The 18,003-nt window shown below is 34.5% G+C and overlaps 1 protein-coding gene across 6 annotated transcripts in view; it reads right to left on the minus strand.

Moving 5' to 3' along the window:
* Positions 1 to 18,003, minus strand: part of LOC111535634 (histone demethylase UTY) — a 227,888-nt gene that overhangs the window by 102,014 nt on the left and 107,871 nt on the right. For 3 of the 6 annotated variants that reach the window (XM_026451716.2, XM_026451720.2, XM_026451719.2), the window contains exons 9-17: positions 14,776 to 14,869; positions 11,799 to 11,925; positions 6,609 to 6,707; positions 5,942 to 6,161; positions 5,270 to 5,404; positions 4,644 to 4,799; positions 4,050 to 4,142; positions 2,085 to 2,180; positions 1,161 to 1,556 (exon numbers count right to left, since the gene is read on the minus strand). In XM_026451716.2, coding sequence (XP_026307501.1) covers positions 1,161 to 1,556; positions 2,085 to 2,180; positions 4,050 to 4,142; positions 4,644 to 4,799; positions 5,270 to 5,404; positions 5,942 to 6,161; positions 6,609 to 6,707; positions 11,799 to 11,925; positions 14,776 to 14,869 — 1,416 coding nt within the window. The remainder of the gene's footprint in view (positions 1 to 1,160; positions 1,557 to 2,084; positions 2,181 to 4,049; positions 4,143 to 4,643; positions 4,800 to 5,269; positions 5,405 to 5,941; positions 6,162 to 6,608; positions 6,708 to 11,798; positions 11,926 to 14,775; positions 14,870 to 18,003) is intronic. The other 3 variants (XM_031934988.1, XM_026451718.2, XM_026451717.2) reach the window with 3 other exon arrangements.

An 18,003-nucleotide genomic window follows, 5' to 3' on the forward strand; every position in this document is an offset into this window, starting at 1 on the left:
AGTAACTGAATTGCTGCAATCACACAAAACATTTCGAATGGATTAGAAGTTGCATTCTCAGGGATGAGAAAACAAAGTAGTTTTCTGAGAGGAAATCTACTCCTGGGGAAATGCTGTGAACACTACTGTGATAAAAATAAACGACTTGGAATATATAAACTTATTTGATAAAGGCAGTGGCAAAGTTCAAGAGGAATGACTCTAACTTTGAAAGAAGTTCTATCATTGGTAAAACATCAAATAGCATGGCATCCTACAAAGAAGTCTTTCAAGAAAGAAGAGTCGGTTGGGCACAGTGGCTCATGCCTGTAATCCCAGCACTTTGGGAGGCCAAGGTGGGCAGTTCACTTGGGGTCAGGAGTTTGAGACCAGTCTGACCAACATGGTGAAACTCCATCTCTACTAAAATTACCAAAATTAGCCAGGAGTGGTAGTGCAGTCCCAGCTACTTGGGAGGCTGCGGCAGGAGAATCACTTGAATCTAGGAGGCAGAGGTTACAGTAAGCCAAGATAGCCCCATTGCACTGCCTGGGTAACAGAGTGAGAGTCTATCTCAAAAAAAGGGAGGGAGGGAAAGAGAGAGGGAGGGAGGGAAGAGAGAGAGGAACTAAGTAAAGAAGGGAGGGAGGATCACAGTAGCAACTATCATTGTTGTCTTAAGAGGTCACAGCCACTCCATCAGCAAACACCATCCTGATCAGTCAGCAGTCATCACCACAGAGGAAAGACCCTCTACCAGCAAAAAAAATTATGACTTGCTTAATGATCACAGGCTTTCTTTTTTAAGCAATAGAATATTTTCAAATTAAGATGTATATGCTGTTTGCTTATAGAAACTGTAATTGCAAACTGACACAGTATATTGTATATACATACCTTTTATATGCACTAAAAAATGAAACTAAATTAGTGTGATTGGCTTTATTATGAACTCACTTTATTGCAGTTGTCTTGCACGAAGCCTGTAAGATATCCAAGGTAGGCCTGTAATGATCTTGGTACCACTTAAAAGTTTTATATGATTATCAATTACTTAAATTACTTTTTAAAGACAAAGACATTCTTTAAATTTCTATCTTTTCTTCTTAGAATGTACACAAACTAAATAAAGATAAACTATACTATATAAGAGCCAAGAAAGCCTCTAGTCCTTTTTTTACCTGAGCGGAGTTAGATAGTTGTTTTCTCCATGGCTCTTCTATGCTGCTGTTCAGGTCTGTATGGTTATGAGGTAGAGTGTGTGTATTCTGCTGCAGGTAAGGCACATTTCCATTACTTTCACTTCCTGCTATACAGTTACTGCCTAGCAAGACAGTGTCTGTACTTCCTAGAATTTTTGATGTGCCACAAGGAATACAGCCTGCAGAAAAAGCTCCACTGGACAAAAGTTTTTCAACGCAAGCAGGGTGAACTCCAGGCTGAGAGACGCTAGATACTCTGGTCAGAGCAGCATGGGGTTGTCGATCAGAGACAGAGTTTGTAGGCAGTGACGAATCAGCTGTTGCCCCATTATTGATTCCAGTAGTTCGTACCTGAGCAACTCCTTTGTGTCTCACCTTCAAAAACAAAAAAGAAACACTGCTGTGACTTAGAAAATGTGTAGTTCATACAACTCTAATTTCATATAACATTTCATGTCTCTAATTTAAAAAACATATACTTCGACAATAGGTTCACTTTAAAATATAATTTCTACACAAAGAAAGGTGTTTCAATATATAAAGAAACGACCCTTTATTAACAGCTCAAGGGCAAAATAAAGCAGATAAAAATTATAAATAATGATTCAAAAACTTACAGGCTTTTTTTTCTGTCATCAAACAGAAGATTTCAAATTTCCATTCAATTTACATTCTTGTCAAATCCTTCAAATCAATCATTTGGTTCTAAGTTAATCTGAGTATATTTCCTTTTTAAAAAATTTGACCATTACTAATACATATGTGAAACTCAGATATATACATTCCATGAAGTATACACAGAAACTATAAGTTAGCATTAATATCCTCTAAAATGATACTTTTGTAAAGAAATATTCTCAACATGTTGATAAATTTTAGAGAAAATAAAAATATTATACATACTTGCTGCATTAAGACAAACTGACTTTCTAACTGTTCCAGCTGACGCTTCTGTGCTGGATTTAAATTATCTCTATTTGCACGCAGTTGTTCCAAGTGCTAGAAGAAAAGAGGCGAATACAAAGTTTAATCTAAAATTTAAGACAATATAAGGCAATTCCTCACTAAAAAGACTATACAGATAGAACCTTTACACGATGAAAGACAGCAATTCCTAAACAATGTTAAGATAGTGATTTTTTTTTGAGACGGAGTCTCGCTCTGTCGCTCAGGCTGGAGTGCAGTGGTATAATCTCTGCTGCACTGTAACCTCCGCCGCCTGGGATCATGCCATTCTCCTGCCTCAGCCTTCCGAGTAGCTGGGACTACAGGCATGTGCCACCATGCCCAGCTAATTTTCTGTATTTTTAGTGGAGACAGGGTTTCACCATGTTAGACAGGATGGTCTTGACCTCTTGACCCTGTGATCTGCCTGTCTTGGCCTTCCAAAGCGCTGGGATTACAGGCGTGAGCCATGTGCCCGGCCACAATAGTGATTCTTAACCAATGTTAGTCAAGCTCAAAATCCTTTAAGAAGTGTGAAAAAGTGGCCAGGCATGGTGGCTCACACCTGTAATATGAGCACTTTGGGAGGCCGAGGAGGACAGATCACGAGGTCAGGAGATCGAGACCATCCTGGCCAACATGGTGAAACCCCATCTCTACTAAAAATACAAAAATTAGCTGGGTGTGGTTGCACACACCTGTAATCCCAGCTACTTGGGAGGCTGAGGCAGAAGAATCCCTTGAACCTGGAAGGCAGAGGTTGCAGTGAACTGAGATCACATGGCACTGAACTCCAGGAAGGCAAAAGGGAGAGACCCTTTCTAAAAAAAAAAAAAAAAAAAAAAAAAGTCTGAAAAAGGCAGTAAAATCTAAAATTCTGAGGAAAGCTGTTTTGTGTAATTTTAGTTAAATGTATTATGGGGAAATAAAAATTCAAAGACAAAGCTATTTAGCTTAAAATGCATTATAATAAAAGTGCTTAATGCAACATTATTTGTAACAGAATTACTGAAAAACATGTAAATGACCAATAGCTGGGATCTGTTTAAATAACGGATTTGCCCCATGCAATCATAAATAAAAGAATAGAGAAGCAATACACAGACACAGGAAGATCCAAAAAAACTGAGATCCTAAAATATATGTAAAAGTGTTCCTACAATTCTATTTTAAAAAGAGAGAACTGGAGATCATACCATCGCACTCCAGCCTGGGCAACAAGAGTGAAACCCTGTCTCAAAAAACCCAAAAAAAAACAAAAAAACAAAATACACACAAGAGAGACTTTGCCAGGCGCAGTGGCTCACACCTGTAATCTGAGCACTTTGGGACACCAAGGTAGGCAGATCATTTGAGGTCGGGAGTTCGAGACCAGCCTGACCAACGCGGTGAAAACTTGTCTCTACTAAAAATAAAAAAATTTAGCTGGGCAAGGTGGCACATGCCTATAGTACCAGGTATTCGGGAGGCTGAGGCAGGAGAATCGCCTGAACCCAGGAGGTGGAGTTGATATCGTAAGCTGTGAGCTGTGAGCAGTGAGCTGATATCATGCCACGACACTTCAGCCTGGGCAACAAAGCAAGACTGTCTCAAAAAAATAGCAATACACAAACATATTTGTTTGTACATGCACAACTTAACATGTCTAGAAAAAAACTGTTAACATTGCTTGTCCATGAAAAACTAAAAATAGGTGGTTAGAGACAGAAACTGGAAGGTCCCTCACCTTATGTAATCTAAGTTTCCTCTGCTCTCACAAAATGGATTCTAATTCCTATTATTCTGGAAAATGTGGGCTTATTTTAATTACATTCATATTAACTTAGTTAACTGTCATTCAATTTGACACTTAATACCTAAAAAACAATGTTTACTGTTTTTACCGCTTTCAAATTGGGGAAAGATTGTCAAAGAAATTCATACCTGTAATTTCTGTGGTGTCAAACACAACGAATAAACTTGCTGTACTGGATGATGTGAAAGACTCTGGACAACATTCCAGTTATCAGAACCATTCTAAGGAAAATTTATTGTAAAAGATTATTTGCTTAATTTCATACACTTCTAGTTATGACTAGTGAGAACCAAGTGACAAGGAACTGGAATAGGTATATATATACATATACATATGACTTATCCTTTTAAATCATTAAAATTATTAAAAATGCACAATTAATTCATAAAAGTACACATTCAGAAAAAAAGGCCCATATTTAAGTTAGGTCTCAAAAAGGTAGAAAAGTGGTCTACTCCTATTCAAAATTCAATTTATTTCAACATCAGAAGTGATGGTAAAAACTATGTTAAAACTGTAAAAGCAGGGAAATGAATAGAATGACATGATGAACACAAACTTTTCCCTACCTTCTATATTTAATGTGATGCAAAGATTATGGAATAGAAATACTGCTTCACTTTCTGATGTCCACAAGCTTAAAATACAGTCCAGGCACAATTTCAGAAGAGTTAGTTTCATTTTTGATTGGGATTTTCCATATCTCTAAAATGTATATATACCTTTGTTGGACTAGATGTTCTTTTCTTCTTAGCAGGACTGGACAGGCCTTCTACTTGGCTAGAAGTAATCATGTGTAGTGACAAGGATTGCTGTAAAATTGGTGTTTGACTGTGGTTTAATACAGGTTCAGTATTTGGATCATGAGCTCTATAAGCCTAAGGATCACAGAAGTTAGACAAAAATATGGTTCTACATATTTTAATTCACTTCTTCAAATTATAAAACTTTATATACTTTTCAACACTATGTGGACATCATTGATGGCAATTATTCAAAATTATAATCAAATGAATCATCAAGGGAGCAATGTGTGTCTTCTTTAGAAAAGTTTCATCTTTTAAACTTAATAAACAACTATAGAAAAGTCACTTAAGAAATAACTTTCAAATAATGAGAATATACAAAGGTTTTAAACTGACACCCGTATTTCTTCCCATATCAGAGGGAATTTTATTTTGATTTTCTAAAACTTTTTGGAATTAAAAAAGTTTTATTTTTTAATTAAAAATATTTCTCTATTTTAAAGTCTTAGTAAAATAAATTTGATTACTAAAGAGTGAAAAAAAAAAAAAAAAAAAAAAACCCTTAAAGCTGGGCACCTACAGAATATAACCCAACTTCTCACCTGCTGTGCTGTGTTCATGGCACCCTGCCTGGAGGTAAGCTCTGCGGGGATTGGTAGGCTCCATGCCTCCTCAATACTAGGAAGTAATTTAGTTTTATTCTGTAGACTACTTTGTAGAAGGTTACACAACTGAGCCTAGGAAAAATTATGTGAAAAGCAAATTTAATACAAGCCTACTTGAGTAAGAGCAAGTCCACAAAATCTTCCTCAGTGTTATAGGTATTTAAAAAAAAATTCTAAATTTGGGGATTTTAGGTAGATGTTAAATATAAGAAGGGCAACTAGAATATTCTTGTGCGAATCAGAACAAAGACAAGTTCTGTTTTTCAGTTCTCATAGATACCTTCTCATGAAATTTTAAGCAAGAGTGAAAAATGGCATTTGTGTTATTTTCTCTACAATGCTACGAAACAAAATGTAGATAGCATACTGAAAAAGTTCACGCATATTAATGTAAAATATAAATATGTATCAATAAATATGCAAAATAACTTAGTTTACATACTGCAATTTCACTTAAAATTAAATGAAAAATAATACCACAAAATATTACAAAGTATGGAAACAAGGTAACATCAAAACATAAATAGACAAACATGCCAGCCACCCTTCTCCTGCCAATTATTATAGGAATATACGTGTCATTTAAAATATACTATTTAAGATTTTTACCTGTAGAAATTTAATTCTTGCAGCAAGCGTAGAGGTATTACTACAACGTTTGCTTCTAGTTGCATTTAGGTAGCATTTAATGGCATCCTGAGGTTGATTGCAGGATTCATAGAGAGTACCTAGGTCCATCCAGGCTGTTGCATGCCCATGGTCCAATTGTACAGCACAAATATAGGCCTGTAAAGCATCCATAGGCTGATTTTGCTGCTGATACAACACACTGGAAAGAAAAAGAATGCTGTCAAATTTAACTGGTTACTTTCTTTTGTTTATTTTTCTGTTTTTCTGAGACAGCGTCTCCCTCTGTTGCCCAGACTGGAGTGAAGTGGCGTTTCCAAGGCTCACCACACCCTTGACCTCTCCAGCTCAAGCAATCCTCCCACCTCAGCTTCCTGCATAGCTGGGACTTTATATGACATGCCACCATGCCTGACTTTTTTTTTTTTTTTTTTTTCATCTTTCATATGGTGTCTTACTATATTGCTCAGGCTGGTCCTGAAATCCTGGACTAATCAACCAGCCTCAGCTTCCCAAAGTACTGGGACTATAGGTATGAGCCACTACTACTTCCAGCCAGTTAATTTTATATTACTATACAGTATATTAGATGTTTCAGTCATCCAGTATATCAAGCAAACTTCTATTGCTTTTATATACATAGCCTTACCCTATTGAACACCATGTATCTGCACTTGCTTCTGATTTATCAATAGATTGCCTGTAAGATATAAAGGCATCCTGAACTTTCCCAATACTTGAGTAACACCTAAAAGGAAAAAATATAAATAAATAAATACAATTCCATGAATAATTTATTTACCAAAAAGATGAACTGTATTCCAAAGAAGAAAAAATAATGGGCAAGCATATATATGTGTGTATATATGATTATCAATGTGATTTATTTTAATCTCTATTGTAACTAGATGTTAAATACTGTCTTGAAAGAGCTAGTACATGTTATATTAATAAACTGTTCTGAAACTATTGGAGATTTCTTCAATACTATAATATTGAGGGTTAAACATAAAGCTCTCTATTTACATAGTCTGACCTCAGGCTTCTTACATCATAAGAATAGAGTTAAATATAAAGAGAAAAATATCTTTGATAATGACTTTTATATTAGGATTTAATATTCCCCTTCCATTAAATAACACTCAGAACACTATCACTCTTCGTTAACTGTGTGACTTGTTGAAAAAAGTAAATCTATTGTAAAAATGATTATCAACATGTAGTTCTCTACACATAAAGTTTTTAACTTTATATTCTTTATGATGGAGGAATTCCATGTGTGCGCATATGTTACCAAGAAACCATCTGTATAATTTCACTTTACTATGACATTAGATGATACAAAACAGCAAAAATCCTTCAATATCTTTAGTGGTACAGGTACTATAGGTTGATTACTCAATCTCTTCTAATTTGTGTATCCCGACAGCTGGGAACCACAGATTAAAACAGAAAACATGAGAAGAGGCATTTCATACAGGTTTGGAAAATATGTGCAAATATTACTGAACCTACAAATGGAAATTTTTAAATCTAGGCTATCAACTTGAGATATGTAGTTTAAAGGGCAAGTAATATGATTGAAATGAAAATAAATACAGGCAGACAAAACCATATACAGACAGTGGCAAAGAATTATACAGGAAAAAACAGAAATGGTAAGAAAGAAAAAGATGGGGGAAAATAATCAAACCTAATGATTAATGAAGATGTGATGATGTGATTACAGAGTAGGGGTCGGAGGGCAATTGTTTTAAGCTGGGTTCAGTGGGAAAATGGCAGTATCACTTAAAAATGAAAAAAAGAAAACACACACACACAAATCAGGAAAGTTCCTAGAGAACACCACGAAGAGGGTTTTTAAAAATGCCAATTTAGATGTGATGTGAGGACTTTGGTAATGCTCGGTAAAAAGAACCAGATGTGGTACTGAATTATAAGCTAACTTAAAGTCAGAGATTTTAATTTGGAATTTACTTATATGGGAGAGTGATTTAAGAACACAGATTCATATAAGGGAGGTATGGAAACATGTCTACAGAATATTCGAGTCATTAATGCGCTGGGAAATACAAGAAATGCCAGTAACTGAAACAGATATCTAGAGGATGCATACAAACTGCAGTGTAGGAGGGGAGTGGTGAGATGAAGAAGACACTTAATAACGATGTTAACAGCAACAGACACCAGAAAGAACATGAATGTTAATAGAAAAGACAGAAATTTTCTTCAAACCAATTTCAGATTATCAGACAAATCTGGCTAATGCTGAAAGAAAGAAATAGCAGTATTTTCTCAGATCAACATTTTCCAATTCCATTTCCAAAAAGTGAAAACTAGAAAGCCAATGCACCAAAACACAGATCTGAGTCCAGTCACCAAATACTTTCCCTCTAATGCAATGTGTCTAGGTTCCTCTGTGGTAATCCAGAGTAATACAAAAAGCACAGGGTAAATTTGAGTGGCAAGTCTTTCTCTGATAATAATTACATGGCACCTTGAGGAAAACATTTTATTCCTCTGGACTTACTTCCTACATCCATAAAATGAGAGTGAACAAAGGTTTACTCCCCTAATCTCTTCCAAATTTAACATTACACAGTTCTGTGACTCCACAAGACTATTTTAGCTGAGGCAATAACCAGTGTCATTACGTAAAAATGTAATACAGCATCCCCATTTCACTTTGATATGTACATTCCAATTGAAAAGCTAAATCAATATTCAACAGAGCCCTAAATAATGACAAATTATCAGATGCCTATGTGTCTTACTAACACCCAATGTCCTTATGCAGAGCTTTAAGAACTTTTTAAGTATAACTTTTAGCAAATCATTTTTTCAGCACAAATTACATTAGAAGCATTAAATCAGAAGGCAGTAGATGAGACTGAAAAAAATAAAAGCAGAGAAAAAAAATTCCATGAAACCAAAGCTGGTTAATTACCTTCATCTGAGAAGTCAATAAAGTATTCTGTAATGTTTGAAAATTTTAGCTAAAAAGGTTAAAACCAAACCACACCCAAATGCCTTACATTCATATGACTCAGGGAAAGACCTTCGTGAATACTACTTTCCTTACAGAGCTATAAAAGTTTATTATTGAAACTAATTTTATTTTATTTTACATTTTTTTTTTTTTGATACAGGGTCTCACTCTGTCACCCAGGTTGGAGTGCAATGGCACAATCTCAGCTCACCGCCACCTCTGCCTCCCAGGTTCACATGATTCTCCTGCCTCAGCCTCCCAAGCAGCTGGGACTATAAGCATGCACCACCATGCCCAGCTATTTTTGTATTTTTAGTAGAGACAGGGTTTCACCACGTTGGCCGGGATGATCTCCAACTCCTGACCTTATGGTCCACCTGCCTTGGCCTCCCTAAGTGATGGATTACAGACAGGTGTGAGCTACTGCACCTGGCCTTCATTTTATTTTTTTGAGACAGGGTCTCATTTTGTCACCCAGGCTGGTGTGTAGTGGCAGGATCACACCTCACTGCATCCTCCAACAATCCTCTCAACCCCAGCCTTCCCAGTAGCTGAGACCACAGGTGGGCACCACCACACCCAGCTAATTTTGGTATTTTGGGTAGAGACAGGGTTTCACCATTTTGCTCAGGCTGGTATTTGACTCCTGAATTCAAGCAATCCAGCCTCCTTGGCCTCCCAAGTGCGGGGATTGCAGGCATGAGCCTGAGACTGTAATTTTAAGCATCTTTCATTATATTATCTTATAAAATTCTACAAGAAGTAAACAATTACAACCATCCTTTACAATAATGAGACATTTCAGTGCTATAACAAAACATGCAATGTATCTTATTCTTGAAAAAAAAAAAGCAAAAAAATGTCCTGGTTCATAATCTTTCTATTTACGGTAAAAAAAATTGCTCAAATATAATAAAAATGCCATAGACCAAAGTTTACACCTGCCCCTTTTGGTAATTAACCTCTTTTAATGTTATTGTATTAAGGCACACACTGTGCAAAAGCTAATAGTATGTTATGTAACAGTGCTAGCTCTAAGCCTAAATGCTACTTACTTAGTTCACTTGCTCTATTTAGTAATAGAACGATTCCATTGAGTAATAAAGCCAGTTTGCTCAAAACACTTTGTTGTGCAATGCAGATAAAAAAAGATTCAGCTTCTCCTGAACCTGAATGGTGGATCAAGTCAAAGTTTGGAACTCTCAAGTTTTGTATTACAAGTAATTAAGGTCAAATTATTTTACAAACCCTAGAGTTCTTCATTACGAAAACTCTACCGCAAAGCATTAACTTCATTATTATTATTTATCATTAACAGATGACCAATATTTTAAATAAGGAATAATCCTAACAATAGTCTCCCTTTAATATAAATATGCTTTCCTAACTTTCAAAAAAAAAAAAAAAAAAAAAGAAACACTGTACACAACTAAAGTTAACAGAAAAACTAAATTCGAATGCGACTGCATGTCAAAGTTACACAAAATAAGCTACCCTATGTATAAACAAAACTAAAATTTACCACTGAAACAAATTAGGGCAATTAAATTAAGATACAACCTTGTTTTGAAAAGATGCCTGACAGGTATAATGGAATCTTCTCAATAGTCAAGTAAAAACTGAGACACCAATTAATATTTATGTGTCTGATTTAATTTGCTTCACAAAGTGCTAAGCATACAGAAAAACTCAAAACTCACCCTGTGGTCAAGAAAAATAGGGAGAAAAAATGTCTGGGTTACTAAAAATTTTTATGTTCCTACCATAACAAACAATAATAACTTACACATTTCCTCTAGATTTTCCACTAGCACTGTAATCTGAGGACTATGATTAATAAAAATATTTTCATATTAATATAGAAAATCACCAGCCAAGATTATAAACAGCAAATTTCTACTGATGACTGACAGATAAAATTTGGGGTTTTGTTCAATATTTTTTAAAGTACTAGATATCAAAGGAAACACAATTTAAATACTAAATTGAAAAACTATTAGTGATTATTATGTGATGGTACTCTTTAAGACTCTTTAAAAGTTACCAATAACTCTACTCAGATTAAGAAAATGTGATGGCGACACCACAATTCTACTAAACACAAAAATCACCCAGGCATGGAGGCACACTCCTGTAGTCCTAGCTACTCGGGAGGCTGAGGCATGAGAATCATTTAAGCCCGGAAGGCAGAGGTTGCAGTGAGCAGAGATCACACCACTGCATTCCACCCTGGGCAACAGAGCGAGAGCCAGATTGTGTTTCAAAAAAATAAAAATAAAAATATGAAAACAAAATCTATTAAGTACAAGAAGAGTACCTCAATTAAGAGCAACTAAATTTAAAGCTATCTATTTTTTATCTCCTAGGAACTTTCAATTTTCCTTTTCTCTAAAATGAAAATAAAATATAGTTTCACATAAAATATTATATCCAATAAATTATATTTTTATAAGCATACAATACAATTATATTTTAATGTAAAATAGAAAATATAATTATTTTAATTAGGGGGATATTTTAATGATTTTTAAATTAGTTATATTTTAATAAAAACGTAATTATATTTTAATTTTAATTAAATTATGATTATAACAGCAGTAAATAACCACAACAAAACTTCAAAGTAATACTGAAAATGCAAAATAAAATGTAGGTTCAAAGAACTGTAGGAGTGGTACAGAGTGGGTACCATAGATTTTGTTTAATAATTAGATTCATAACTACAGCTACAACTGAAAGACTAATTGGGAATTTATTTTTAAAATGTCACTTCCCAGATTACATTTTACAAAATCTACAAATAATTTTACATTACAAATAAACTGTAGATAGCACAAATATCTATCTCACCTTCCAAGAAAATACCAAGATTGGCCAGAATTAGGATCTGCCTCCAGTGACTTTTGGAGATACTGAATAGCATAGCTTTCCTTTGAGGCTTTGTCTCCTACTATATCCATATTATGATGCATCCAACCTATAATCAAAAAGGTATAAGCATTTACCCATCATTCTACTTCTTCAGTTTCCAGAAAATCACGGGAGAAACAGCAAATAACTTTCTCAGTAATTTATTCATTTAACACAGATGACATTTTTCCAAAATTTAAAACTAATAAACAAAGTGTAGAGAAGTTTATTTCACAAAAAACGATACAATTAAAGCTAAAAAGGGATCTTAAAGCATACACAGAAAACCAAATGATTTTAGGAACTGGCTTGACATAGAGATGACAAATCAAATTCTCTTTTGTAAATTTAATTTGAAAAAAATGCAAGTTATAAATTATAAGTATAAAATTGATAAACTTACTATCCTTTAAAGGTTGCCATGCAGTGAGAGAATTTTAAAAACAACTTTCAACCCCATGCTTACATCCAAAGAATAAAAAAATGCTTAGGTAATCAAAGATAATCCATTTACATTCTTTCTGCTGTTGTTGAGATGGAGTCTTGCTCTGTCATCCAGGGTAGAGTGCAGTGGCACAACCTCAGCTCACTGGTATCTCTGCATCCCAGGTTCAAGAGATTTTTCTGCCTCAGCCCCTCAAGTAGTCAGCATTACAGGCATGGGACACTATGCCTGGCTAATTTTTGTATTTTTAGTAGAGAGAGCATTTCACCATGTTGGGTAGGCTGGTCATAAACTCCTGGCCTCAAATGATCTGACCACCTCAGCTTCCCAACAACGTACTGGGATTACAGGCATGAACCACCACACCTGGCCCATTTATATTCTTTTTAATAGCTATGTTCAACTTTTACCTAAAACATAAACCTTCATAACATCTCAAAATAATATATAATTAATTTAATAACACTTTAAACAACTTACAAAAGGCCTCATACATTAATGACATTGTTTATTTACAATAATAATATTATAAATGTCACAGCATTAGATAAACACTCACAACAAAACTTCCAGGCTATATGGAAAAAGCAAAATGGAAAGTAGGTTCAAAGAGCCATAAGAGTGGTACAGAGTGTGTACCAGAGATTTTTGTTTAATAAATAGATTATGAACTACAGCTACATAAACAATTGACAACTAATAGGTAATATATGCTAAATGCTCAAGTCAAATTAAAAACAGTCTATCAGCTGTGACTTAATTCAAGTGTATAAAATTAGCTTTGCAAAAGCATCTAAACAAAACTCAGCTTAACTGCTTTTGAAACTGTGGATAAAATAGTGACATTATAAAAAAAAATATTACAACCAATTTGAAAAAAAATTAGGATTTTATTTGCTTAGACCAAAAACAAAAAATAACTGTACTGAAGGGTTATCAACAAATATTAACCCAAATAGCAAATATAATCAAGATAGATAAGCAACGAAATTAATTACTGGGGAGGGGGCTTGCTATATTCTAAATGGTAACATATTATCTTATATGACTTTCAAACACTAGATTATCTTATCCTCAATATAAGAATGTAACAGATTTTTGAAAAGAAAACCCAGTAAGATGTTACATATAATTTTAGATGAAATATTCCCATTGATCATATATCAATACAACTACAAAGCAAGCTTAGTATCCGCTTACCAGCTGTGTGATAATCTTGATTTAATTTACTTCATAAAGTGCTAAGCTAACACAGAAAAACTAAAAACTCAACCTGTGGTCAAGCAGTAACCGATAATGTCCAAAATCCAATATTAGCTGCACCAAGCACTCTCTCTCTCTCTTTTTTTTGGGGGGGGGGGGCGTTGGGACTGAGCCTCGCTCTGTCGCCCACGCTGCAGTGCAGTGGCAAGATCTCCGCTCACGGCAAGCTCCCCCTCCCAGGTTCACGGCATTCTCCTGCTTCAGCCTCCCCTAGCAGCTGGGACTACAGGTGCCCGCAACCACGTCCGGCTAATTTTTCCTATTTGTTTAGTAGAGATGGGGTTTCACCGTGTTAGCCGGGATAGTCTCCATCTCCTAACCTCGCGATATGCCAGCCTTGGTCTCCCGAAGTGCTGGGATTACAGGCGTGAGCCACCGCGCCCGGCCTTACATTTTGTTTTGTTTTGCTTTGAGATAGTTTCGGTCTGTTGCCCAGGCTGGAGTGTAGTGGCTCAATCTTGGCTCACTGCAGCCTCTGCCTCGTGGGTTTAGGTTATTCTTCTGCCTCAGCCCGGCAAGTAGCTGGGATTACAGATGCACGCCACCATGCCTGGCTACTTTTTGTATTTTCAGTAGAGAGGGGTTTCACCATGTTGGTCAGGTTGGTCTCAAACTCTTGATCTTAAGTGATCTGCTTATGCAGGATCCCCACAGTGCTGGGATTACAGGCACCTGGCCAGCATTAAGCAAAATCTTTATATAGATGGTGAGAAGGAGTGTGCTTGATACTAGGTTTTTCAATAATTAAAAATACACTTATAGAAGAAAACATTCATACAGCAGTCCCCCATTACCTGCTGTGGTTTCAGTCTCCCAGTGCCAAAAAATATTTAATGGCAAAATCTCAGAAATAAAATATTCATAAGTTTAAAATTGCATGCCACTCTGGGTAGCATTCAGTAGTCACTTAGTAGTCATCTTAGCTACAAGATTAGAAAAACATAGTAAAATATAGGGTTTGGAACTATCTGCAGCTTCCAGAGTATCATGGAACATATAACTTGGTATAACAGGCAACTACTGTAATAGAATTATTTATTTAAAATTTTACCTCAAATTAATACATAATAATTAAATGTCACATTTAGTCTTAAACCACTGACTTCTAAATGAAAACAAATGTCTGAGCAGAGGGAAAAAAATTGAACCTCAAAAGGAAAATCTCTTCAAATTAATGTAATGTATAACAAAAGTTAAGTTTTCATGTACCTAACTGTTGCAATACAGTTGCTTTTACTTGTGCAGGAAGGTTTTCTGTCTGTAAAAGTTGTTCATATGCTTCCTTTGCAGAATGATACTTCCTCTAAAGAGCAAAGGAAAAAGAATATTTAGAGAAAAATAAATATTAAAATAAAAATACTCTTGATTTTAGCAATATATACATGGCCATTCTTAAGTAACTTAAATAATAAATCAATATATAATAATGAATATTAAAAATTATGTGATAAAAATATTACAGTATTATTAAAATAGCTAGCACATGAATACTTATTAATAATGTTTAAGAAGTTTCTAGTACCATAAAAAAGTAACAGAAAGTAAAAAGTGCTAATATTTTAACTTAATATTTATTTTGCCCAGGCCAGCCATGTTTCAGATCACAGCAAAAAGATAACATTAAATATAAGACGGCATAACCAAAATATTATATTTTAAAAAAAGTCTATCTCAAATGCTACAAAAAAAAATTGCAAGCAACCTCTAACATTATTTAACTTTCATAAAGTTATAGAAGTATTCTACCAGACAACACAAAATATTAGCCTAAAAATACTTTCAAAGAGAAGAGTAATTTGTTAATACATCAAGTACCACTATTCTTTACAAACTTCTGCGCTTAGCAAAAAGTACAGAATCAAGAAGTGTCTAAAATTTAAATTCAAAATTTAAAATACACAATCTGGGAAAATAGTCTTTAGAAATATTTATAATTTTAAAGACATTACATTTTCCATAGATACATAGTAACAATGTTTGTAATATTTAAAGTTATAAGCAATTTTTCTAAGTAAAACCATTTGCACAGCTCTACCTCACAAAATACTAATACAACTAAAACCTATTATTGTTATAGTTATAAAGTTAAACTCAACTCCTACAAATTAAAATAAAACCAATATTGAATCTGAGATATACTTAGCAAAACCATGCTAAACAAGGCAATAAGAAAGTAACTTGTACTTATAATCTCAGCTGCCTAAACAGCTTTAACATTTTAAAAATAAAATAACAAAACGATAGAGTGCCATTTCAAGAGTTACTAATGACTGTAACAAATTACCAGAGCAATGTAACTTATTCAATGCTGTGTAAACTGGGACTGAAAATAAATGTTACCAAAACAGAGAAAGAAATGGAGAGGTAAACAATACTATTTTTCTCTCTTTCTCCCTCTCTCACACACAGATGCAAATATAGCAAAACTGACCAAAAACAGGTGAAAGCAAGTCACAAGTAATGAAAAATGAAGTAAAATTTATAAGCACTTAAATTAATAAAAAACACTTAATTTCAAATAAGGCACTATAGACCACTGGAGAGTATCAGAGGGAAAGAAAATATAAAGTGAAACATTCAAAATATTTTAACGGCAAAAAATTACAATGAAAAATGGCTAACCATCTCAGTGCAAAAAAGGAGAGGGGGCATGTGCATGACAATATACATCACTTTTTCATGATTAAAAAAAAAAAAAATTGGCTTGGCAAGGTGGCATATGGCTGTCATCCCAGCACTTTTCAAAGTCGAGGTGGGTGGATCTCTTGAGCCCAGGAGTTCAAGACCAGCCTGACTAACATGTTGAAACCCCATCTCTACTAAAAGTATAAAAATTTGCCAGGCATAGTGTCGCACAAGTAGAATCCTGTAATCTCAGCTACTCAGGAGGGTTAGGAAGGAGAAGTGCTTGCAACTGGGAGGTGGAGGCTGCAGGGAACCAAGGTTAAGTTACTGCACTTCAGCCGAGCGACAGAGTGAAAGCCTGTCTCCAAAAGAAAACAATACAAAAACGAAACCTCGAAAATTATAAATGGAAGGGAAATTCTTCAGTGCAAGAAAGGCCATATGTGAAAACCCCTCCAAACATGTCAGTGAAAGACTGACAGCTTTTCCCCTAGTATCAAGAACTACGTAGGAAACCAAAATCACATTTCTACTCAACTTAGTAATGAAAATTCTAGCTAAGCAATTAGACAAGAAATAAAACACATCCAAGTCAGAAAAGCAAATAAGCTCATTTTCCTGAGATGACATGATCTATATAAAAAATTTTTAAGCATATACAAAAACCACACACACAAAGCAAAGTTGCCAGATTCAAAATCAGCATTTAAAAATTAGTTGTACTTTCGTCCTTCCTTATCTGCCGTTTCACTTTCCATGGTTTCAGTTACCCACATGCAAATGAAGTCCCAAAACAGTAAATAATAATAAAAAAAAAATCCAAAAATAGAACAATTTATAAATTTTAAACTGTGTGCTTTTCTTGGTAGCATTATGATATCTTACAACATTCATGCCACTGGGAATGTAAGTCGTCACTTTTTCCAGTGTACCTGCATTACATGTATGTACCCACCCTGTACATGCTGTTAAGTCTCTTAGTAGCTATCTTAATTACCAGCTTGAAAATCATGATTCATAATGTCCAGTACTATTTGAGTTTTCAGGTAACCCAAGGAAAAGTCTTGAAATGTGTCTCCCACAAGTACATTGATGGAGAATTTGTGGGGTGATAGGGCGTGAGAAGGATTACTGTACACTAGCAATAGTAACTAATAATTTGAAAAGAAAATTAGTAAAACAATTCTATTAACAGGATTAAAAAGAAATTTTTTTCTGAAGGAATAAATGTATCAAGGCAAAATATCTGTATATTGAAAACTACAAAACAATGCTAAATGAAATTAAAGACACAAACAGGAGACATTCTGCATTCATGAACTGAAATTCTTGATACTTTTGCAATGACAGCACTTTCTAAAGCAGTTTATGGATGTAAAACAATCTCTATGAAAATTGCATACTGATTTGCAGAAACTGAAAAACTCATCCTAAAATTCATATTGCAAAGGGCCAAAAACAGCCAAATAACTGTTGAAAAAATAAAGTGAAGAATTTGCACATTCAAAGTCCATACTGACTAAAAATGATAGTAAATGAAACAATATGGTATTGGCATAACAATAAAAGAGAGCCGAGAAATAAAATGCCCACACAGGTGGTAAACTGATTTTCACCAGAGGTGCCAAAACATGTCAATGGAAAATACGGTTTTAAACAAATTCAATATCCACATTGAAAATAATGAAAATGGGTCCTTATTTAATACTACATATAAAAAATTAACGGAAAATGAATCAAAGCTCTAAATGTAAGACTTGAATCATACAACTCTTAAAAAAATTGCATGATGTCTTCACATGTTGGATTTCA

The sequence above is a fragment of the Piliocolobus tephrosceles genome, chromosome Y (genome assembly GCF_002776525.5).
Source record: "Piliocolobus tephrosceles isolate RC106 chromosome Y, ASM277652v3, whole genome shotgun sequence".
Classification (NCBI taxonomy): domain Eukaryota; kingdom Metazoa; phylum Chordata; class Mammalia; order Primates; family Cercopithecidae; genus Piliocolobus; species Piliocolobus tephrosceles.